The 22678-nt window shown below is 39.2% G+C and overlaps 6 protein-coding genes across 10 annotated transcripts; 3 read left to right on the top strand and 3 right to left on the bottom strand.

Moving 5' to 3' along the window:
• Positions 1–475: 475 nt before the first annotated feature.
• On the bottom strand, positions 476–2140 carry LOC105702076 (breast cancer metastasis-suppressor 1-like protein). 4 transcript variants are annotated; one of them, XM_012429343.1, is made up of 3 exons: positions 2020–2140; positions 1322–1554; positions 476–1252 (listed from the first exon to the last, which is right to left on the bottom strand). In XM_012429343.1, the coding sequence occupies exons 2-3, from the start codon at positions 1537–1539 to the stop codon at positions 778–780; spliced, it is 693 nt and encodes a 230-aa protein (XP_012284766.1). In that variant the 5' UTR covers positions 1540–1554; positions 2020–2140; the 3' UTR covers positions 476–777. The 4 variants fall into 4 exon arrangements, with proteins under 4 accessions (XP_012284766.1, XP_012284767.1, XP_023288616.1 ...); XM_012429344.2 differs by having other exon boundaries at positions 1322–1539; positions 2005–2125; XM_023432848.1 differs by having other exon boundaries at positions 1322–1551; positions 2020–2125.
• Positions 2141–2427: 287 nt separating this feature from the next.
• LOC105702071 (probable phospholipid-transporting ATPase IF) lies at positions 2428–15324 on the top strand. Of its 2 annotated transcripts, XM_023432846.1 has the most exons (22): positions 2428–2613; positions 2685–2934; positions 3120–3302; positions 8990–9094; positions 9166–9420; positions 9541–9693; positions 9758–10053; positions 10128–10342; positions 10440–10726; positions 10791–10970; positions 11036–11183; positions 11276–11418; positions 11492–11731; positions 11938–12080; positions 12160–12319; positions 12411–12719; positions 12802–12988; positions 13084–13229; positions 13316–13419; positions 13496–13718; positions 13788–13889; positions 15192–15324. In XM_023432846.1, the coding sequence occupies exons 3-21, from the start codon at positions 3300–3302 to the stop codon at positions 13845–13847; spliced, it is 3357 nt and encodes a 1118-aa protein (XP_023288614.1). In that variant the 5' UTR covers positions 2428–2613; positions 2685–2934; positions 3120–3299; the 3' UTR covers positions 13848–13889; positions 15192–15324. The 2 variants fall into 2 exon arrangements, with proteins under 2 accessions (XP_023288614.1, XP_023288615.1); XM_023432847.1 differs by lacking the exons at positions 2428–2613; positions 2685–2934; positions 3120–3302; positions 8990–9094 and having other exon boundaries at positions 9319–9410.
• On the bottom strand, positions 3299–8296 carry LOC105702072 (2-oxoglutarate dehydrogenase, mitochondrial). Its single transcript, XM_012429337.2, has 13 exons — positions 8099–8296; positions 7744–8025; positions 7460–7670; positions 7217–7394; positions 7032–7147; positions 6815–6951; positions 6608–6753; positions 6128–6539; positions 5762–6038; positions 5558–5643; positions 5176–5496; positions 4827–5111; positions 3299–4567 (listed from the first exon to the last, which is right to left on the bottom strand). Exons 1-13 carry the CDS (start codon positions 8213–8215, stop codon positions 4367–4369), a joined length of 2769 nt encoding a protein of 922 aa, XP_012284760.1. The 5' UTR covers positions 8216–8296; the 3' UTR covers positions 3299–4366.
• LOC105702073 lies at positions 15214–17927 on the top strand. Its single transcript, XM_012429338.2, has 10 exons — positions 15214–15345; positions 15431–15500; positions 15570–15754; positions 15830–15950; positions 16039–16567; positions 16651–16856; positions 16939–17176; positions 17263–17479; positions 17541–17713; positions 17791–17927. Exons 1-10 carry the CDS (start codon positions 15315–15317, stop codon positions 17887–17889), a joined length of 1869 nt encoding a protein of 622 aa, XP_012284761.1. The 5' UTR covers positions 15214–15314; the 3' UTR covers positions 17890–17927.
• Positions 17928–19356: 1429 nt separating this feature from the next.
• Positions 19357–20705, bottom strand: LOC105702075 (uncharacterized protein C11orf70 homolog). The gene is made up of 6 exons (XM_012429341.2): positions 20595–20705; positions 20408–20489; positions 20251–20320; positions 20015–20187; positions 19774–19946; positions 19357–19694 (listed from the first exon to the last, which is right to left on the bottom strand). Exons 1-6 carry the CDS (start codon positions 20687–20689, stop codon positions 19499–19501), a joined length of 789 nt encoding a protein of 262 aa, XP_012284764.1. The 5' UTR covers positions 20690–20705; the 3' UTR covers positions 19357–19498.
• A 151-nt stretch (positions 20706–20856) lies between these two features.
• On the top strand, positions 20857–22649 carry LOC105702074 (ATPase ASNA1 homolog). Its single transcript, XM_012429340.2, has 6 exons — positions 20857–21049; positions 21208–21416; positions 21505–21601; positions 21739–21889; positions 21965–22273; positions 22362–22649. Exons 1-6 carry the CDS (start codon positions 20925–20927, stop codon positions 22479–22481), a joined length of 1011 nt encoding a protein of 336 aa, XP_012284763.1. The 5' UTR covers positions 20857–20924; the 3' UTR covers positions 22482–22649.
• Positions 22650–22678: the final 29 nt, after the last annotated feature.

The raw sequence follows: 22678 nt of genomic DNA, 5'->3' as shown, positions 1-22678 counted from the left end.
AATATATATTTAAACATAATCGTCTTGCTAGATCCCAGGCAAGCATGCATTTAAGAACTAGATTATATTAATATTAATTCGGTACCCCGTTTCCTGATTCGCGGCACACAGAACTAACGCCCGGAGACTTTTTAGGTCAAGCACCTTTGACCCTAATAAGGTAAGAGCTTTCTCAAAGTGTCGCTGGCTCCATTAAAAACCGTCTGGAAAGGAGTTCCATGCCACGATTCTTTCAAGGTGAACCAGATCGACGAGACAATGCTACGAACCACGACATGTCGCATGTAACGAAGGTTAGAGTTTGAAATTACAACCAATCTTTGAAAAAATTTGTACCATTCGATGGATAGAAACTGTCGGTTAGAGTACTGATCGTGTATGTTAAGGCAAAAGAAATGTAATTTGTTTCTAGATAAAACGCGAAGTGATGTTTAAACTAATCTATACACCTGTGGTAATATTAGTATCCAACGAATCGCGTTTATCGAGTAAAATTTATTGAAAAATATTACATTTCTTATATACTATAACCTTACGTTCTAAAATGCACATCCTGATGCCAGAATTCATCCAAAGTTCCCGACGTTCGTTAGGAAATAGTTAGAAAATAGAACAAAAAGTTAGATTGAACATAAACGATGGAAAACATCACGAGACGTTCTTCGGGACCAAAAGACGAAACAACAGCATACTCGGATAAGGTACAACGTATCACGCTATATTTTCTTTGATGGTTACCTCTTCGATATCCGACAGGAACCTTTCAAAAATGCTGGACTAGAGGATCTCTGTCTTCCGACTGCTTAAGCTCTTTTTTATTAAGGCCCAGTCTTCCAGTATGTCTGCATCGTTGAGCATGTAAACGATGTAAGGTCCTGCGACGGAGACTGCTCTTCTTCTCTCGGAATGATTTCTGTGCCTTCTACCGCTTGAGTTTAACCACAAGTCTGCATGTATATCTACGTTATTCCTGTCCTCTTCCAGTCTACGAATTTTTTCCTGAAGATCACTGTGGATGGCATCCCAAACCAGTTCCTTCTCACTCTGAAAGTTTTGCAACGCTGCCTGCTCCTCGGCTAGGAATTTATTTTGAATATTCTGCAGTCTCAATTGCTTTAGAATTCCAGCAACTTCAGTCTTAGTCTTCATATTCTCTTTAAGTCGTTCTAATGGAATTAAATATTCTTCCGACTTCCCGACACGCACTTCGCCAAGTTTCGTATCAACTTGCGTGATACGTTCACGATATAATCTATAATTACAATATAACTGATTACATTATATATCGTTATAAAACTATGAATATAATTATTGTACTTACTGTTCCTTTAAAAGAGTAAATTGTCTTTCAAGATCGACTAGATTTTCCATACATTCGTTCCTCCGTCTCTCACACTCTTCCTCGTCCATTTCGGAAGAATCATCGCTGTCGGTGTGCTCGGCACTGCTGTCGCAGGATGCTGTACTTTGATTACTGTCATTGCTATCGTGTGACATCTCCTCTCCCTCTCCTTCAGATTCGTCCTTCACACTGGGCATCTGAAGAAGAAGCTGCTAAAATAAGGTGTTAGGTGTTGGAGCTTTTCCTACATTATTACAAGATTCATCTTCTCAATAATTAAAATTTCACCATCTTAACAAATAACAAATTATGCACACACAATAGAAGAAGTTAAAACTATAAAATGACCTTAACTTTTCAACGTAATGTCATAAATCCTTTGCAAAATCGCTAACGAAGTACGTAGTAACATAACCTATTACCAATTCCACGACGAAACAAAAGCAAAGGGCAAAGCAACCGGTTGTCCGGACTAGTAGTTTAAGAAAAATCAAGCAAAATAAACGAATCTTTGCAAAGTACCTCACTAACGAATAAAATTGAAAATTAACGGTAGCAATGGAATGATCTACGACTTTATACTCGGCGAGTTTGTCGAATAGGTTTCGAAGAATATTGAGATAAAAATTAGATCGTAACTCAACTACCGTTATTATACTAACGCAAGTTATACTAACGATGTAAAAGAGTCGGACTTCTCCGAGAAAACTCGTAAATAACAATATTTCACACTAAAACACTACTCGTCAACTACCGAAATCACGAGCCATTAACTTAACTTATGAACCTGGTCGACCATAGAACAGAGATGAGTTGAGAGATTGCTAACAGGTAGGAGCGCGCGATTGCGTCTGTGCTGCCCTCGATGGAGATGCGGGCGACTCGTACACTTGCCCCTAATGGCGGCACGTCTCGTCGATAAATGCAAAACACGCGGCAAAGGACTTCTCTGCTACCGTAGCACCACGTATCAGCAAAATATTCAACTTTGCATTCGGTTTCGCCATTATCGACGCTTTTAAACCGATCCGCGCGCAGCGATGCCGCTTGCTCCTCGTAACCGATTCCGTGGCGTATAAATCACGTTTATTACTCCCCCAACCCAGAAATATTTTTAAAAACCACTCCTGCTAATGTAATAACTAGCTAATTATCGTTAACAGCAGGTTACCTTCGTCTTCTGAGCATCGAACTAATCAGCACGCTCGACACGGTAATGCATGCATGCTAATATCAATATTATAACCAGTTCCGATTTGTCATCCTTACAGGTAATCTAGATCGATATTTCTTGCCGTATAATTGTCAGGTTGCATCCGTAATTATCGCTGCTCGGTTTCAGATTAGCCAGAGACCTTGATCCAGAGTGAGGTGCTTCACGGTCGATTCCGCAAGGAGGTAAACGGGGGATGACGTTCACGATTGCCTTTTCCGTGATCGTGGAGTCGGTGTCGGGAAACGGATCGGCGAGTGGTCGACGAGCGATCGGCTAGCTTCGACTTTCCTCGCCTTTGGATTTCAAGCGAAAAAGAACCTCCTACACAAATTCTACGATGTGCGGGCTGATAAGGAAATCGATTCGATATCTTTCGGTAGGATATTCGCCGTTAATCGTTTCCCGGTTAAAAGCGTCCGCGGTCAGGGAAGACAATCGACTGGAAACAGAACGAAATTGTCGATTAATCAATTAAAAATATACAAACTAGCATACGTACATTAATTCTACTAAACACTTTGGAGTTCAAGTTGATTAATAATTGCGCGAGATTTTTTTAAGGCAAAATCCGGCCCAAGGAAAAAGTAATCCTTTGATTTTCCCAACGAAATCGGAGGATCGACGCTTAAGCTATCTTTTAATGGTGCTTTATGTGAGTGATCTACAAGGCTCCGAATTCGATCCAATAAGAAAAGGATCGACGGATTATTTGAACGTTAAATCTCCGAGCGGTTTATTCAAATGGTGAGTCGCACAGAATTTGTTTCATTTCATTTAGAAGGGCCATTTCCTTTGCAGCCATGATACTCGCTCCGCGAAGTTATAGTTTTAAAGTGCATTCACAGTCTTATGGAATTCATCTATGATGCAACGGTTATTAATTAAAAATAGAATCAATGCTTCTTTCGCTACACGTCAATGCCACATGTTTGTCCCGGCGTGTATCTTCGATTGTGGTCGGATAATTGTATCGAGATTGATATAATTACTATATTTCAATCGCGAAATGAGTATTCTCGGTACAGCTTGTGTACACGTCTCATTATGTCAATATCTGACACGTACCATCATCGATTATTTTTATCCTCGCGTGGATTATAATTTTTTTTTCTACAGATTAACTAATAGCGACAATAGCTAACGACGCAAAAATATGACTTTTCATGCTCCGTTATCGCAAGTGCAGCGTCACAAGTCGGAATGCGAATGTTTAACGCGATACGTGGCGAATATCATTACTAATCGTTAAAATTAATTATTACTTGCTCTAGACATTTATAAACATATATTTCATCGTAAATAATGTATAGAGTACGAGCATTAAAAAAAGAGGATGAAAAACAAATATTTGCAGTTTCACTGAGAAACGTATAAACAATTATAGTAGATTTGTAGGATACATTGTTCGGCGAATCCTTAGTCATTAGCTTAGTCATTAGAGCGCGTTATCCCTGGGAATTTGAACAACGTTCGATTGTAGGAAGACTACATATTGACGGTGTCAATGGGGAACTCCATTCGATAAGATACAGCCGGGTTTGTTTAAGGTGCGAATCATCAATTAGGATATAAAGAAGACCTCCAATGGTTAGCACGGTTTGCTCGTGCGGAAGCTTCGCTTCGACTTAGCCGTATGACAACTATCGATTACATTGACACCCAGGAGTAGTATCGCGCCCTCGATGTGGTCCAGCGTTATCAAAAGCCTTGTCATCGGCTCGAATAATCGAAACGCCGAACGCGTACGTCTTTTGGTGAGTCGTTAGATTTTTATTCCAGAGACGATCGCACCTTCGTTATCATTTAATCTAATCGAGAGTCATGGCCATGGACATCATTTCTTCGATCTCTGCCACGTGAATCATTTTACTGCCAGTCGACGGTGCAGCCGATGGTGGTCTCCCGCCGTACTTGATCTCCTCCAAAGGAAGGTCAAGTGCCAATGCCAATCTATCCCTCACGTAAGAATAGGCTCCTTGATTTTTATGTTCCTCCTGCAGCCACATCACCTGTTCGAACGGGAATCGTTGTCTTAGAAAAGTGAATACATTAATGGGAGCAGCGTTGCGCAACGGACGTCCCACGGATAACCGCGCCTTCGCGGGAGGCGCTTTTTATTCCGTTTGCCTTTTTGCGCTCTTCCACCAGAGAATTTAGTCGATCGGATACGGATTGTCAGGAGTAAAAGGGAGGAATCGTCGAAGGCCGCGGAGAGAACATCGAAGGCCGATTTTCCGTGTGACTGATTTTCCTGGATTTTTCCCTGACCTTTGGGTTCAAATATTTCGCCATTTCCGCGCCGATCGCATGATAAGGAAATGGGCAGAGTTGTTCCACTCGTACTATGGCAATGGTATCGTCTAGCCCTTGTTTCTTACGTTCCTTCAATAACTCGAAGTAAACCTTTCCAGAGCAGAACAGCACCTTCTTCACGGTTTCTGGTTTCGCTGTCGGGTCGGCCAAAACGGGCTTGAAGAAGGTCTTCGGTCCTATTTCGTCGAAACTCGACTGGGCCAAAGGATGTCGAAGCAAGGACTTCGGAGTCATGATTACCTACAAATCAATAGGAAATCAGAGGGCCATCGAGTGGTCTTTTGATAATTCAATCCGGTCGAACCAAGGGCTTCCGGAAAGGAAGGAGTATTTGACGTCTCAGGGCGTGACACAAGTTCGCAGGAGTCGTTAAATTACAGATGATCCAATTTATCTCGAACAGCTGACGCGTTTCGATCTCCTCGGCGGTCTCGTTACCGGGACTGTTGGGCTCGTGGCCAGGTAAATAAGAGTAGTCGTCGTCCGATTGCTGAAGAAATCTTTCCAGTCTTCCCGAAGAGTGCTCCGGACCTTGGCCTTCCATCCCATGTGGCAAAAGCATTACCAACCCGATTTGCCTTCCCCACTTTGTTTGCCCGGAGCTCAGGACGGAATCTATGATAACCTAAATATATCGACTAGTGTTTTATCCTCGATTTCAGATTAATTACCCTGTCATTAAATACCTGGCAACCATTGGAAAAATCTCCGAATTGACCCTCCCATAGGGTAAGGGCGTTGTGGTTGAATGCTGAATATCCAAGCTCGAAACCTAAGTGAGAGACCGCACTTTACCCACGGCAGAAGCAATTGATATTTCAATTAAACCGCATAACCCTCGCTAATTTTTAACATTATTCTTTAAACAGGTAGAGAGAACTTTTACCCACCGCAAACTCCATATTCCGACAAGGAGGAGTTCGACACCGTGTATTCTGCCTGGCCAGGAAAGACGTCGTGCAGAATGTTCTTATACGTCTTGTCTTTATTCTGGTCGTGAATAATGTGCATCCTGTGCGAAAAAGTCCCCCGCTCGACATCTTGACCCGACAATCGGACATGGTGTCCTCTTTTCAGCAGACTGAGGAAAGCTATACACTCGCCCATGCCCCAGTCGAATTTTCGGGAGTCCTTCAAGCCTCGCCGTCTTTCCAGAGTCCTCATCACCTGAAACCGAGGGTATTCTCAATCTCAATTCTTTCTTGCTGAGCGTAATTAGAGCAATTAGACGTCTCCCGCAACTCCGTTGCGCTTGCCTGAGCATGAGGTGTAATGTCTTTAGGAGACGTCGAGACCGCCGTGCAAATAGTTTCAATTTCCTCCATACTGATTCCTGTAACGGGCATCTTGTACTTTGAGCTTTGCTGTGAGAAAAAGTCGTTCCAAGGCACGTCGTGCCAATCGCTCATTTGCATGGAAGTAACAGTCTGGGCCTTTTGGAATTCACTTTCCAGGTGGTCCAGGTATTTCTCTTTTTCGGTTTTAACGTACTCCTCGGTTATGACGCCTTCTTTAAGGAGCTTGTCGGTGTAAATGGCGAGCACGGTAGGATGCTCCTTTATGCGCTTGTACATCAGTGGCTGAGTTAACATGGGCTCGTCCATTTCGTTGTGCCCGTTTCTCCGATATCCCACGATATCCACTACGACGTCGTTATGGTACTCGGCTCTAATTTAGAAGAAAATCATGGGAGAAATTTGCGGAAAGAGCATCCGTCCGGACGGAAATGAATTTACCGGTACTCGCAGGCCACTTTACTGCAATACGTAACCAAATCTGGATCGTCGGCGTGAACGTGAAATATAGGCGCGTTGACGACTCTTGCGACGTCGGTGCAATGTTGACTGGATCGAGAGTACCTTGGATCGGTCGTAAATCCAATCTGAAAATAAACCTCCGGTCAATGTCGCCGATCCTCCCGGACTTTGGAAATGTCACCTCACCTGGTTATTGATCACAAAATGCAGGACTCCACCCGTGGTGTAATTCGGCAGGTGAGTCAGGTGCATCGTCTCGTAGCAGACTCCTTGACCGGAGAACGCCGCGTCTCCGTGGACCAATACGGCAACGGATTTTTCACCTGTTTCGAGAGAACGTCGAATAAAAAGAAAAATAATGGTCGCAAAAATAAATAAAAATAAATAAATAAATTGGTCATACTTTTATGGTCCTGCTGGGCAACCTGTTCGGCGCGCACTCGACCGACGATTACAGGGTCCACGGCCTCCAAATGAGACGAATTGGCCATTATAGAAACGCGGATTAACTTCCCACTTCTGACCACAAGGAAACGATTCGATATTTATGTAACGATGTCCGTTTTATACCGGCAATCGCCGAATCACCTTTCCAAACGTTTTTCCGCGCAAGTTCCAAGGTGATACTTGACGTCCCCGGATCCAAATCCCTCCAGAGAAATAGGATTGAACTGCGTGCAGACCTGGTGCACCGGCTTGGAGCATACGTTGACCAAAGTGTTGAGACGTCCTCGATGCGCCATGCCTATGACTGCGCTTTCAACCCCTGTTCGGATGTGAAAATCTTGCCTTAAAATCGGGATTTTCACCGTGATTCGACGATTGATCTACCTTTCTCTGCGGATGACTCGAGACACTCGTGAATCGCCGTAATGAACGATTCGCAGCCCTCCAGGCCGAATCTTTTATCGGTTACGTATTTCTTCGCCATGAAGGTTTCGAACGTGACGGCTTTCATGACGGACTTCCAAGTCCACTTTCTGTGCTCCATCGGCAATTCCCAGACATTCGGGGTCTCGAACTTGTCCCGTATCCAGTTGACCTAGTGAGAATAATTGCATACATTGTAAGAGGGTGTAAATGAAAATTTCCGCGATCGGCGTTACATCTCGTACCATGTTAATATCATAAATGTACGTGTACTCGAGGCCCAAATGGCCACAATAAATTTTATTCAGCCTTGTGAGTATCTCGCGCAGAGGCAACTTCTTCATCTTGCCTCCTATTACCGAGATGGTGTCGATGGGAAATTCTCTGTTCATATCGGCTTCGGTCATACTTTTCAGGTGCTGTCGCACGACGATAGCGGGTGGCAGATTGGCGGTTCCTTGTAATCTCGCAGAGTCCGGGTTTTGTATACCCAGAGGATCCACGTCAGCTATTACGTGTCCTCGAGTCTAAGAAAAGGGTATGAAGTATCGTTGTAATCTCGAAAAAGGTGTGGCATTTTTAGTTAAGCTCCAAGAGTACCTGATAAGCTCTGATCGTTGCATTCACGTTGAGAACGGCTCTCTCGAAACTGTCGTCCTGCAATTCCGCGGCGGATTTCGCTCGCACTTGTTGCAACTGATAAGCCTCTGGAATCATTGTTTAACATTATGCAAGGTTAAGCGAATAGCCGAATGGAATGATTTAATGCGAGCTCACTTTCGCTAGTTTTCTCCAACTGAAGATTCGAGGGACCCATCGACGGGGTTGAAATTATTTTCCTGAGGCGTGTGCCAATTTGTTGATTGAAATTCGACGGGGGATCTGTCGAGACGAGCTTGAAAAATGAATCCCAAGAAGCATCCACCGATTTTGGATCTTTCAACCAAGCTCTGTACAGGTTCTCCATGTACTCGCTGTTGCTCATGTTCAGGAGAGACATGCGCGTGTATTTATTTTTACAGCGTTTAATCGTGTTAACCACCACATTGGCTCCCGGGAGACGTCTGGAAATGGCTTGGACAATTGTATGCATTTCGATCTCTGATCGGATGCACTCGCACATATGAAAACTCGAGAAGTATGAAAATCTTGAAATAACGCAAAGAGGTTTCCAATCACAAAGCGGGCATTTATAATAATAGATTCTGCGAAGCAGTCCTTACACGCGGGAATAATTCGAGTAATTGTCATGACACTTGAGAATTTATGAACCTGCCACGAGATCTGCCATCCGAGTTACTGTCATCTACTTAATCCTTGAAGATAGGCAAAGAAACATGTAAAGGAAATTTTTAGCGATATAATGATATACAGTGAAACGCGAAATGAAGGGTGCCACGTGTACTTGACATTATCGTGTAGGCAGTAACAGAACCATTGATTTCATTAATTTCATGTTAAATTAGAATCACAAATCTTCGTTCATTCCAGGGTAGCACAGACTCGGTGGACGGTGAACACCGAACTATAATTATCAGTTCTGATAACGATCCGAAACGTACAAATTTCCCCCGGAATCGCATCGCATCCAACAAGGTGAATTACATCCGAGGAATTCTGTGTAATACGTTGAATTTAACGCTAAACAAATTTTACGCTTATTTTAGTACACGATATGGAATTTCCTTCCGAAGAACATTTTCGAACAGCTGCGGAGAGTGGCGAATTTTTATTTCCTTATTGCGGCGACCATCGCCTTCTCCATAGACTCTCCAATTTCTCCGGTGACGAGTTCGTTGCCGTTGCTATTTATGTTGCTGGTGACATCATGTAAGCAAGGCTATGAGGATATTTTGAGATACCAGTTGGATCAACGTGTCAATCGCTCTCCTGTCACCGTAATTCGTAATAAGTGCGTTCAGGTTTGTAATATACCGATTCGTATCGATCATTCTTGATACCCTTAAACTGGCTATCAGTGATAAGGAATCACGAACAGTTGATAACCATTCCCAGAAGCATCATGCACAGGAATTTTTCAGATCATTCAGTGCGAACAGATAGTAGTTGGCGATTTGGTCAGAGTAAACGAGGACGAAGATGTGCCTTGCGACCTCGTACTGCTGTACACCAAAAATAGCAATAATTGCTGCTACGTCACCACGTCAAATCTCGACGGGGAAACAAACTTAAAGGTTACTAAAGATAATCTAATTAAATTTAAGAGTTTCAAATCAACTACTGATGTATGCTTTTCAGACATTGTACATTCCAAAAGTTCTATCTCAGATGTCCATCGATGATATCGCCTCTCTAGAAGCACTCCTTAAATGTCAGAAACCAATGGCTAATCTTTACACCTTCGATGGAAAATTGGACATTCATACGGACGATGAAGAGGCAACTGCTCATTTAACGGTAGACAATCTTATGCTAAGGGGAGCAAGACTCAAAGATACCGAGTACGTAATTGGATGTGCCGTATATACAGGACAAGAGACAAAACTGTCGTTGAATACGAAAATATCAAAAAATAAATTCTCCACGGCAGAACGGTAAGAATAATTTAATTAACCGCTCCATTCGTTCGTTGCGTGATGGGGAAATAATTGACCGCGTTTAATTTCAGATCCATCAATATTTATTTATTATTCTTCATCGGCATACTGTTGACAGAAATTATTGCATCCGCTACGTTGAAAGAGGTAATAGAAAAGAATTCTTTTTGGGACGTTTACTTGGGCAAAATCGGCGTAACGAGTTTTTACAAGGCCTTCGTCGATGCCTTGTCATTCGTTATCTTATACAATTACGTCGTGCCGATATCCTTGTATGTCACGATAGGTAAATAGAAGAAATGTATTCTCGTTCATTGAGCAACGGCACATAGGTACGATAGACATAAGCAACTAAAAATAAACCTATGTACCTTCTTGTTTAGAGATGCAAAAATTTATCAGCTCGTTTTTCTTCGAATGGGATCTGGACATGTATGACCAAGAAACGAATCAACCGGCGATCGCAAATTCTTCAGACCTGAACGAGGATCTCGGTCAAATCGAGTATTTGTTCACTGACAAAACTGGTACACTCACCGAGAATTTAATGGTGTTTCGGCAGTGCTACGTCGGTGGGAATCTTTACATGGAAAATGACTGCGACGGTAACTTGTACCTCTTGCCGAGCAATGGTGACCCAGGAGCTGCTGTGAAATTAATAAAGTGGCAGGTAATCTCGATATCAACGTAAACGATTATTAATTAAAATTTAAAATAACGTGATGTATTTACAGCCGGAAATATGGCACTTTTTGATAAGCATCTCCTTGTGTCACGTAGTGCACATTGCTCCTCCTTATAGAAGAATTAGCATAAGCCAGAGGAGATCTGCATTTCGTGAGAGCTTCAAGTTGAAGCGAACTTCGACACTTGATAGTTCCTTGCTTATGGACCCCGAGTTGCCTGTGTACCAGGTGCACCATCTCTTATCAATAGGTGCGTATTTTAGGGGTAATTACTTATAAGAATGATTTTACAGGCGGCCTCAGCCGACGAAAAAGCTCTGGTAGAAGCTAGTGCCCGCTGTGGGGTCGTTTTTCAAAAAGACTCGGGGGACGAAATCGAACTCAAAGCCAAGGATACCGTTTTGAAGTTCAAGAAACTCGACACCCTGGAGTTCAGTTCAGGTGAGGGTGAAGAAGCAAACGAATACCCACGTTCTTCCTAAAATTTATCAGTTTTTAATCGATCAGGCGCTTCATTAAAATATACTTTCCAGTTAGAAAACGAATGTCGGTGATAGTACAAGATAGTGATGGAGATTTGTGGTTGTATTGCAAAGGAGCCGATTCGGAGATGTTTCCTCTGATTGTAAAGGGAAACGTTGAACAAGCGAAAGTACATGTGAATAATTTCTCAAAGGTACGTATAGATCCTTATGCTTCGTCCTCGTAAAACATTTTCAAACATTCAAACGCCAATCCCTATACTTCAGAGAGGTCTTCGAACGTTAGTCATTGGTTACAAGAGGCTGAAAAGGAACGAGTACGATAGCTTAAAAGACAATATCCAACGCTCTCGAGAAATTATAGGCGAGGAACGTACTACACGAATTCAGCAATCGTACAAAGCTGCCGAGAGCGATCTCACGTTAATCGGTGTTACCGCAGTAGAGGATCGTTTGCAGGAAGGAGTAGAAGAAACGTTAAAATCCTTGCAAGTGGCTGGAATTAAAGTAAGCATATACTTTTTTTTTTTAATACGTCTGAAACCTGCTTTGTGCGAGTATTAAACAATAAGAATTAACTCCCTCAATACTTAATGGATTTAGTGAACTGCTCCTTGCGGAATGTCCTCGATAGTTCGCCATTGCATTGTCACTAGTTTAAAAAGAACCTATTCAGAAGTGTATACTTTTTACAGTATTAGTTTGTGTCACAGATCTGGATATTAACAGGGGACAAAATTGAGACGGCTGAAAATATCGCCCGTCTGTGTGGCCACTTCAATCGAAACATAGAAGTCTTGAGGTTGGAAAATCAAGGAACTACTCAGACCTGCTGCGTCGCTTTAACAAGTTTCGAGTTAGTAACTTTACAGCATATCTTTTCAAATAAAATTTAATTTTTTCTAAATCCTGGTATTGATTTAATTGTTTAACAGGCGCAGAATTAAAATAGAGCCTTATCGGGAGTATGGGCTAGTAATGGATGGCGTCAGTATAGCCGTAGCATTAAAAGATTGTCCAGAATTGCTAAAAAGTGTCGCCATGTCTTGTGATGCAGTCGTCTGCTGCAGAATGACACCTTTACAAAAAGGCGAGGTAAGCGTTCGTAATCTTATTGCTTTCCTCGAAAAAAACCCTGCTCATAAAACGTATAATTAAATCTTTCATTACTTCTATTCGCATATAGATTGTTGAATTAATTAAAAATGCGAGATGCTCTCCTGTCACGGCTGCCATTGGTGACGGCGGAAATGACATTTCCATGATTCAAACGGCTCACGTTGGCATAGGAATAATAGGCAGAGAAGGTCGTCAAGCCGCTAACAGTTCAGATTTTGCTTTCACAAAGTTCAAGTGCTTAAAGAAAGCACTGCTGGTACATGGCCACTGGTACTACGTGAGAATCAGCACTCTGACACACTATTTTTTCTACAAGAATTTCGTATTCATAACACCTCAGTTATTATACGGAATTCATAATGGATTTTCTACTCAGGTATATTGTCACGGTATGCGATTAACATATTCTAAAGGTGCATCGATGAACTGATGCATTGGGATATTTTTTTATTCTGCAGGCTTTGTACGATAGTCTCTACCTGATGTTATTTAACGTGGTATTTACCTCTGCTCCGGTACTAATATATGGTTTGCTGGAACAGGACTTTTCTGCTAGTAAACTTTTACATCATCCCGTGTTTTACCAATTTTTCAAAAATAACCAAATGATGTCGAAAAAATATTTTGCTTCATGGATTGCACTTGGTAAACCGTTGTTACAAGAATTATGTGATAAAGAGATTTGGAATAGGATAAAAAATTACAATAGACTTAATTAAAGTATCGCAATATGTTTATAGGTATGTGGCAGACGTGCGTTATTTATTTTGTACCATATTTCTGTTGGAGGCATAATCCGATCATTTTATACGACAGTACAGCTGCAGATCAGTGGGCTTACAGTATCTGTATATACCATACTGCTACGTTAGTAATTAATACAAAGGTAAAGAATTATACCTAAACATGCATATTATCATCTTGTAAAAATAAACGTCAAGTCGACGGGTTGGATGGATTTAAAATTTTCAGATTTTGATAACTAGTTCACATTGGACGGTACCTTTTGTACTTAGTGTCGTGTTATCGCAAGTAACAGTCTTTACTTTTGCGATTATCTACTCGTCGGTGTATACGTACGTATTACTTGAAATGTGGAAATATTTTGGTATATGTCCTAATGATAACAAATCAAATTCTTATTCATTTTAGAGTCTACAACGGTAACGTTTTCTGGGTATTTAATAAAATGTTACTTTCACCAACGTTTTGGTTACTCACTTTGGTAACCGTGACAATTTGTCACATTCCCGACTTCCTTATCGTTTTGTATAATACAAAGAAGGAAGAAAGGATGCACAGACGTGGTGAGAAAAATAAGAGAAAAGTACAAATCAATTCATTCAGGGAAAATCATTCATCTTTTCAACTAGAGGTAAAGTCTAATTTCACCCGAGAACCAAAATATAAAATATTTAATGGATCTAGTGTTAAACATTTTCAGAAAAGGCGCTTTCATTTGCTTCCATGGAGACGTAGTCTTTCCCTGGAAAAAGGATTCTGATCGAATCAAACTCGCGTGGGGAATGACCTCACTTTTTCTCAGGTATATTATTCAACTATTTTACAATCGCTATTAATAAGTTATCGTTTCCTCGGAGGCATTGCGGTCACGAGAAAGTATATTAAATCTGGTAGAAAAGGGTAGAATTTGATCTTTCCCGCGATCCAATAAAAGGGACATGTTGCTATTATTAGTAGAAAATGTACTTGATTAAAATAGCGGGAAATTGAAAATACGGGGACACGTGACACAATAGAACTTGTTGCGCAGAATTAATTATATCTCGGATTTTACGCAATATCTGATGTATTACAGTGCTTCGAGCTGCAGACCATCCATGGCGTTCCATCTTGTCCTGACTGATTGATTTGTCGTTGAGAATAATTCACATTAACTCACAAAACACTCCTGACTTTGCGTATACTGCGCGTTTCGTACGAACAATTGGCGGTATTTAATCCGTTATAAACGTGTGCCGGTACAATGCGCTCAAAATAGCAAACGGTCACCTGTTACCATTGTTCCGTTTAAGTCGAGGTATTTACTTGAACATTACTGCATAGACTTTTATGTGAATAATCAACGGGAAAGTAATGAATTCAAGTTTTATCCCTAAAAATTATAAAACTGGCTACGAGGCTCTCACTAAAGAGGGATCTCGGCTATTCGATTGGTCGAGCCGCGAGAGTTCGCATCAATATATCGATTTTACTCTCGACTTTTTAACCCCATGCGCGGTTCGGTACAGCTCAGTGTTCAGTCTTCTTTGCAGCTTGTAGCTGTTTACTGGGCTCGCTGCGTTATCTCATGTGGGTGGGTGGATGGATATCGCGTTGATTATACTGGCCCGATTGATTAGTTCGATAATTTTTAAAGTGGAGCCTGATATGACATTTAAGTGAATAATGACCACCAGCAGTCACGACAGGATCGTCCAGCGTTTACCCGACGTCACATTCTATTGTTCTTTGCAATTCTTATAAGTTATAGGTATCAGCATTTGTTCTTCTAAGCGATTGAAAATTTCAGAACTACTTGCCTAAAAACCGCATTGCCTTTGAATTGTTTAAAAAATGTACTTCCGATGGAAATTATTGCTTTAAGACAGTGCTACGTTATGTATGTCCTCAGGGTGTACACACCCTAAATAATGCCCTCTTACCATGGGTCGTAATTATCAAAACATTCAAAGGGAAGTGTGAACAAGATTATCTTAATAAAGGCAGTAATTATAACATCGCTGATATCTCCTGGGCCATGTGTAGTACAAATGAGTCATATTTGTGCAAAAGCGATAGGTGTTCTATTCTAGCAATACTTTCAATAATCTCGTCTGCCTTATAGGTATATCTTGTGTGGCAGAAATGAGGGTTGCGGCATGTCATTTTCGACGGCTTACCTTCATCGCATTGTTCATAGTTTTGGGGTATTGTATTGTACTTGTACTGAGATCGGAATCGAAATTTAATGACACAGACTCTTCAAATTTGGAAAAACTGTAAGTTGAAACATGACTCTATTTATGTACCCGATTATAAACTTGGTTGTCTCGATTATCCGAATGCGATCGCTTTAGTATGCAGTTGAATATTCTTTTAGCACTCATATTTCAAAGTTGATTAAAGAATCTATAAAGGACACACCATATTTTGGGTAAGTTATCATATAGGATACCGATGCGTATTGTGTGAACAATGTATAATTAATTATTCTGTTGCTTAGCGATGAAGTTTCGGCATGTAAACATCCTTATTTGGATGTTTCCAATTCAGAAATCATGAAGTTCATACGCAATGTTCCACCTTTAAAGTGTTCGCCTAAAGACTGGGTCAGAGTAAATGGTTCGAGATTAATTATCGAAGAGAAGGCCAAGCAACAGTATGGTCGAATCACCTGTGCTTTTAGTGGTGACAATCTTCTTCCTTGACTCCCCTGAATGGCATTTAATTAGCATGACTGTAAAATGTTTTTCTACTTTACAGAGATAATCAGAGTAGATGATTTTAATGTAATTGCATCCCAAGCAACGGAAACCGATGACTCTTACTTACTGAAGGAAAGTGATTTTGTAGAAGTCAGATGTCAATCTCCTACTGGAAAACAGTAAGTAGCTTTTAAATATTTTTTTCTAATTTGGAATACTAGTTTTTGAAATACTGTGTAAAATAATTTTTATTGTCATTTTAATTAGATGGCACAGTGTGTTGGCTGGTGTTAAGGACGACCCTGAAAAAAGTAAAAAAGCTAGTTGGGACAAAGTTCCCTTTAGGGTGCTGAAACTGAATGTACTGATGTTTGGCTTTGACTCGCTCTCTCGAAATACGTTTATACGCAAGTTGCCAAAAAGCTACTACTATCTGAAGAAAACCTTGAATGCTCTTATTCTCGAAGATTACAACATCGTCGGTGATGGCACCCCACAGGCCTTAATTCCTCTTTTGACTGGAAAAATAGAACTTGAATTGCCTGAGACAAGAAAACGTTTAGGTGCGAAAGCACACTATGTTAATGTTTACCCTATGATATGGGACAAATTTAAAGAGAATGGTTACATAACAGGCTTTATGGAAGATGTACCTCGTATAGGAACATTTACATACCGCCTCAAGGGTTTCTATCAACAACCTACGGATCATTATATGAGAACATTTTATTTAGCTGCTGAACCACACTTTAAATACTATAAAAAATATTGCATGGGAGGCATCCCCCGTCACCTGGTGAGTTGATACTTCCAAAAGTGACATTTACAATGTTTTATGCCCCACCTACATATAATAATCATCTTGATTATCGATAACAGGTTATGATGAACTATATAAAAACAATATTTGATTCATATCGTAATCAGCCAAAATTTGTATTTGGTTTTCATGGAGAACTTTCTCATGATTCCTACAATGACATTGGTGTGGCAGACGATGATTTGTATAACTGGCTAAAAGAATTAAATGAAGATGGTCATATGAATAATACAATTTTAATTTTGATGAGCGATCATGGACATAGGTAGGGTGCATCATTCATAGAAATATTGTATAATACAATTGAGATAGATATGTATAATTTTCGCACCAAATTACTATTCCAGATTTGCAGATATTCGTCGCACGTTGCAAGGCAAGCAAGAAGAGCGTTTGCCTTTCTTTTCATTCACCTTTCCACCCTGGTTCAAGCAAATGTATCCAAGAGCATATGCCAATGTTGTGTATAATACACAACATTTGTCAACTCCGTTTGATGTACATAGTACTTTAGAAAATATTCTTGATTTTGGAACCCCCAAGGAGGGTAACAGAAATCAGCGTGCAATTAGTTTATTTGACAAGGTGCCATCTTCAGTAAATTCTTTTCTATCAAACTTAAAGGAGAATGAAATAAAACAAAAAAGTGTTAATACTTGTTTAACAAATAGATTCCTTTGGAACGAACTTGTGCGGATGCTTTCATAGAACCTCATTGGTGCGCCTGTCTAACCTGGGAAGAAGTTGCAGTAGACAATCCGACCGTTATAGCAGCATCTGCATATTTTCTTAAATTTCTAAACGATTACGTGGAAGAACATCGAAATAAATGTGAAATCTTACACTTAGACAGCATTTTATGGGCTGCTAAACTGTTACCCACTAAAGGTAATACGCGTGTAATTTACTTAAACTACACAATATTAAAAATAAACTTTTTATTCTGCAGGTTTATTAAATTATAAAAAATCTGGAGACACCGATGGTTTCGTGGGAGATTTTTCAGCTAACACTAAACTTACAAACGAAATATACCAACTGAAAATAATGACAGTACCGGGTGGTGGCCTTTTCGAAGTTAGCATGAGTTATGATGTTAAAAATAACACCTTCAATACCAAGGTTAGTCAAACCATTGTTCTAGTCTTCATTTTTTTTTTTTTTAAGGAAAAACTCACTTATGTCACAACTGCTTTTAGATTTCCGATGTAAGCAGGATAAATAAATATGGGTCGCAAGCCAGATGCGTCGAAAATTCATTGTTTCACTTACGGAAATATTGTTTCTGCAAAGAATAAGTTGCTTTATGATAGATAGGACAATTGAGAATTCATGAAAAATTATTTTGACATATCTGATGCACAATTTAATGGTAAATGTAAAAAATTGTTATCACGATTTGATTCGTTACAAACAGATACTATTGGTTTTATTTGAAAAGGCTGAAGAATAAATCTGCAAGTACTGAAAAGGTGGCCTAACCAAGTTATGAAACTGTGGTAAATATTTTAATGCAACAGTATGTGCCGAAAATAACGTCAGTATTATTCGTAACGAGAAGAGTGATTTGAACGTAACAAAAGTGCAATTCAGTATGTACATTTTCAGAGTTTTCCATCACTATTTTAGAATATATAGTATTAGCCAACCAAAACCGTACTTACATGCCAAATATAGTGTGATTCAATAGTTAAGACATACTCTTTTTTTGTGGGAGCATAGCTACATTGGTCCCTTAATGACATATCTATCAGCAATGAATAACGTTACCTACAATTCTTATTAATAATATATTCCCTAGGCACATGTGTTGCATGCAACAAATAAGTTAAGTTAAAACATACGTAAAGAATAATATATTGCAATAGTGGTAATAGTATTACATTACGTATTGTTCAAGTACTGACAAAACCATTACTTAGAAAGTGATAACATTTTTTATTCAATCAAAAGAATTGATTGATTTTTTTTAAACACTACTCTACTATTAATGTTAATATTACTTGTTTCCTTGGTTCTGAGATAACAAGATAAAAAGTAATGAGAGGATAATTTTGCAATCAAATTGCATAATTTTTTTTAGTTGATCATAAACATGTACATATCAAAAGTATCGAACATGTACGGAACGTATTAGTTGTTAAAGCTGAAATTGGGCTGAGAAGAAGTGAGGTTACTCATTAAAAAAAAAAAAATTATCCGGTGCTAGCAAATATGTACACATTAAGATAATACTTAATCTTAACTTAAATTCAAATAACATAACATATATTATTTGTAGAAGATCATAGTAACGCAAAATTTAGTGGGCAGTATAGAAATGTAGTAATTAATCGGCATTTAATCAATAACTGCGTACTCATGCCAAAATGTATTATTTTAAGTCAATCGAACTGAGTAAAATGTTTAATATGTTTATAAATGTCATATCATATTAGACACTTGATTCAGTATCGAGTATAAGAAAAGTGATTAATTCCCAGCCACGTAAATTGTCAAGCGCAAGTACTTTAAATACATATAAACGAACTGTGATGAGCGATTTAAATAGAGTTAATATAAATTCAGAATAATTAGATTGCTAGAAAATACGTATTTTCATAAGCCAGTCTAAAGTTGAACGTGTAGTATCACACCGTTCAGTAGCTAAACTTAATCTTTGCATTCAACTTCCCGAAATATCTGCTTTATGTATAGCATTTACAACACCTTATTTAGTTTGTCCTAATTAGTTATTCACGATATTACCAGTCACCACATTATTATATCGTATACAGTGTATATTTCGAAGTCTGTATATACAGTTACGGCCTTGTTACCTTGTTCAATAAATTTTATATACGTAAGTGTAATTCATTCATCTTGTGAAATGTATAAACGTGGAAGGAACCTCGTTTGAGAAGAAAATCACCAAGAGAATCCACCAAATTGGTGCACGAATGTCGTTATTTCTCGACTGTTTCCATCAATTAATAAAAATCCAATGTTTTGTTTCTCATATGGTTCCGTGGGAAAGTAAGCATGTCCGTTCTGATTTTTTACTATCACCTCCAAAACCGTTGTAGCGATTGACAAGTCACCCGAAACTTCTTGTTTCTGAACTCTGAAAAATACAGAAAGCAAGTCTTGTTCGACCATTGGTAAATGAAGAAAGTACTATAAGGATATTTAGTATTAATCACCTAATAAGATCCTTGTAAATATTTTTCGTAATATCAAGGTAAGGTTTCACCGTATCTTCGTATTGACACAATGTTCCTCCTAAAATTAGCATTTGGAAAATACGAAAAATAAACTCCTCTCGCTCATTCTCGGTGTACAAGTTGTATTCGTCGCACTCTTCGTCCAGGAGCATCTGCATAACCGAAAATTATACATGAGAAAATAAGTATCGACGCACTTTAATAAATTCAGAGTACTCACTCCTCTAAGGTTGTCCGATATGAGAAAGCCATCAATTTCTAAATCATATCTCTTGCGTATGTTACCAGATTCGTAAACGACGTTATTCTCTGGATCTTTTAATTTGTCAAAAAAAGATGTACCGAGAACGGAACATGGTACACTCTTCAATTCAACGGATGATGCAGTTATCCCTAAAATGTAAAAATAAAATATCTCGCACCCTTTGGAAATGTAACAGGCATTTTCTAAGATACCTTGAACAACCCATGAATTGCCCCGTCTTGTCTTTAATTCCTTAGCGACGACGTCACTTTTAAAAAAAGCCTGTAAATTGAATGAATAAATTCCCTCGCGAATCGTACAGATCATACGCGTAGGAACTTCGCATTGGATTTATGAATGGTAAATTACTTCGGCTAAGTGATGCTTGTGAAACGACTGAAAGGGTTCGTTAAACGAAAAATGTTGTACGTTGATATTTCCATTCAGGCCCCTAAAATTGGAAAAGAAGTGAAAAATTGAAAAGTCATCATTTTCACAATGATTACCGCGGGTCGTCGAGAGTACTGTTTTCAAAATTGAATTGTAGTTATATTACCACTTATTAAGGTATTCTCGAGTAGCCTTGTCGTCATTTCCACAATAAATCTTTGAAGCGAGAGGAACAAAAGTATACACAGGATCCAACTCCATTATCAAACGCAGTTTGTTGCCAGGTAACTAAGTGGCGGACGACATATATGTATATTGATTATTTCCTTTCAAATCTCCCGCTGTAAATGGTGGAATCATGGCACGCTGTTTTGTTCCTCCCATCGTAAAAAAACTAGATTTCATACAGTTCTAGTAACTTTCGAATTCTGTGGCAGTGAATTGAAACGAATGACATATTGTTTTCGGTGGCATTGTGGTATTTTAAGTAACGAACATGAGTGTAAATGTCAATGAAGAGATTGAGCAATTAGAGCCCTCGCTTAAAAATGTAATTGATCAGCGATCGTTGCGATGGATTTTCGTGGGTGGGAAAGGAGGTGTTGGAAAAACGACCTGCAGGTTCGTGACATTAACCTCAAACTGATCCAGGGCAGTAATCTGCTTTGACATCGTTGCTAAATTTATAATTTCAAAGTAACAATAATAGCTACTGTTAATTTATTCGCTAATTACACTGAATTAGATCCGTAATACATCATACCGTGTACAATTTTTAGTTGTTCCTTAGCCGTGCAATTAGCTAAAGTGCGAGAGAACGTACTTATTATATCCACCGATCCAGCGCATAATATTTCTGATGCCTTCGATCAAAAATTTAGTAAAGTACCAACAAAAGTCAGAGGTATCGATAATCTGTTTGCCATGGAGATCGACCCTAACGTTGGTTTAACCGAATTACCCGAAGAATACTTTGAGACAGAAACTGGTATATTTCAATTGCATAAAACTCTTGGCATATGTGGAATCAAAGTAATTATGACCATGTAAATTTTATTCCTTCTTATTTTTAACAGGTAGCGAGGAAATGCATTTAAGTAGGAGTATCATGCAGGAAATTGTCAGTGCATTCCCAGGTATCGACGAAGCAGTGAGCTATGCAGAAGTGATGAAGTATGAAATTCAATTTCTAAACAGTTCCAGCTTTGTAACTGAGGATTTTTGTATTCAATTTTTCACATCAATTTTTCTTAACCATGTTTGCATATTTCATGTAAAATAGTTAATAGCCATATAATTTCATGTTTTAGGTTGGTTAAAGGAATGAATTTCTCAGTTGTAGTGTTCGACACTGCACCAACGGGTCATACATTAAGGTTATTATCGTTTCCACAAGTGGTCGAGAAAGGTTTAGGAAAATTAATGCGATTGAAAATGAAAATCAGCCCCTTTATATCTCAGGTATAAAAAGATAAAAAGTATTAAGTGTAATCGATGATTCAAAACTACTATTACAGTTGAGTTTAACATTTACAGATAAGTTCTTTACTAGGCATGACCGATTTCAACGTGGATTCATTTTCAAATAAAATGGAGGACATGCTAGCCGTAATAAGACAAGTGAATGAACAGTTTAGAGACCCTGAACAAACAACATTCATCTGCGTTTGCATTGCAGAATTCTTATCCTTGTACGAAACAGAAAGATTGGTGCAGGAATTAACGAAGTGTGGAATCGACACCCACAATATCGTCGTAAACCAGCTAGTATTCCTCAAATCGGGAGATGTTCCATGCAGGCTATGTCGCGCTAGACACTTGGTCCAAAACAAATATCTGGATCAGGTGATTAACGAATCATTTAAAACGTACCCATCCTTAAATTATTGCTTTCTTCTAACAACATTATGTATACAAATTTACTTGCCAATAGATAACGGACCTGTACGAGGATTTCCATGTAACGAAGCTGCCTCTGTTGGAGAGAGAGGTACGCGGAGTTCCACATGTCAAAGAATTTTCCGAGCATCTTGTAAAGCCTTACACGCCTTAAGGACATTATCTATAATTTTGAACTGTATTTTTCAAGTACGAAAAGCTCAACATTAAGATCGCGCATGTACAGTCGTGGAGATTATACAAGTAATGTAAAATTGTCTTTCGATACATTTTCGCATGACTATTGCTCGCAGAGAAAATGTTAATAAAATGTCCGACTAAGCTATTAGTTCTATTTCTCAGTTCTTAAAG

Source organism: Orussus abietinus, unplaced genomic scaffold, assembly GCF_000612105.2.
Source record: "Orussus abietinus isolate OABI.00-Male unplaced genomic scaffold, Oabi_2.0 scaffold22, whole genome shotgun sequence".
Classification (NCBI taxonomy): domain Eukaryota; kingdom Metazoa; phylum Arthropoda; class Insecta; order Hymenoptera; family Orussidae; genus Orussus; species Orussus abietinus.
The sequence above is the reverse complement of the archived record's forward strand: the minus strand, read 5'-3'. Positions and strand labels throughout refer to the sequence as shown.

Bases quoted from the DNA above. Each gene is read 5' to 3' on its own strand.
- LOC105702076 (XM_012429343.1), bottom strand. From the start codon at position 1,539: ATGCCCAGTGTGAAGGACGAATCTGAAGGAGAGGGAGAGGAGATGTCA. The intron at 1,253-1,321 runs GTAAGTACAATA...TTGTAATTATAG, and splicing joins TTTACTCTTTTAAAGGAACA to ATTATATCGTGAACGTATCA.
- LOC105702071 (XM_023432846.1), top strand. The intron at 11,732-11,937 runs GTAAGCATATAC...TTTGTGTCACAG, and splicing joins TGCAAGTGGCTGGAATTAAA to ATCTGGATATTAACAGGGGA. The intron at 12,320-12,410 runs GTAAGCGTTCGT...ATTCGCATATAG, and splicing joins CACCTTTACAAAAAGGCGAG to ATTGTTGAATTAATTAAAAA.
- LOC105702072 (XM_012429337.2), bottom strand. From the start codon at position 8,215: ATGATTCCAGAGGCTTATCAGTTGCAACAAGTGCGAGCGAAATCCGCC. The intron at 5,112-5,175 runs GTTCGACCGGAT...ATTGATTTGTAG, and splicing joins TTCCTTTCCGGAAGCCCTTG to GTAATCATGACTCCGAAGTC. The intron at 4,568-4,826 runs GTCAGGGAAAAA...CCGTTCGAACAG, and splicing joins CGAAATATTTGAACCCAAAG to GTGATGTGGCTGCAGGAGGA.
- LOC105702073 (XM_012429338.2), top strand. From the start codon at position 15,315: ATGACACAGACTCTTCAAATTTGGAAAAACT. The intron at 16,857-16,938 runs GTAGGGTGCATC...TTACTATTCCAG, and splicing joins ATGAGCGATCATGGACATAG to ATTTGCAGATATTCGTCGCA. The intron at 17,480-17,540 runs GTAATACGCGTG...TTTATTCTGCAG, and splicing joins TAAACTGTTACCCACTAAAG to GTTTATTAAATTATAAAAAA.
- LOC105702075 (XM_012429341.2), bottom strand. From the start codon at position 20,689: ATGGAGTTGGATCCTGTGTATACTTTTGTTCCTCTCGCTTCAAAGATT. The intron at 20,490-20,594 runs GTAATATAACTA...TTCCAATTTTAG, and splicing joins CGAGAATACCTTAATAAGTG to GGGCCTGAATGGAAATATCA. The intron at 20,188-20,250 runs GTATCTTAGAAA...TTTACATTTTAG, and splicing joins CAATTCATGGGTTGTTCAAG to GGATAACTGCATCATCCGTT.
- LOC105702074 (XM_012429340.2), top strand. From the start codon at position 20,925: ATGAGTGTAAATGTCAATGAAGAGATTGAGCAATTAGAGCCCTCGCTT. The intron at 21,417-21,504 runs GTATATTTCAAT...TATTTTTAACAG, and splicing joins ATACTTTGAGACAGAAACTG to GTAGCGAGGAAATGCATTTA. The intron at 21,890-21,964 runs GTATAAAAAGAT...TAACATTTACAG, and splicing joins TCAGCCCCTTTATATCTCAG to ATAAGTTCTTTACTAGGCAT.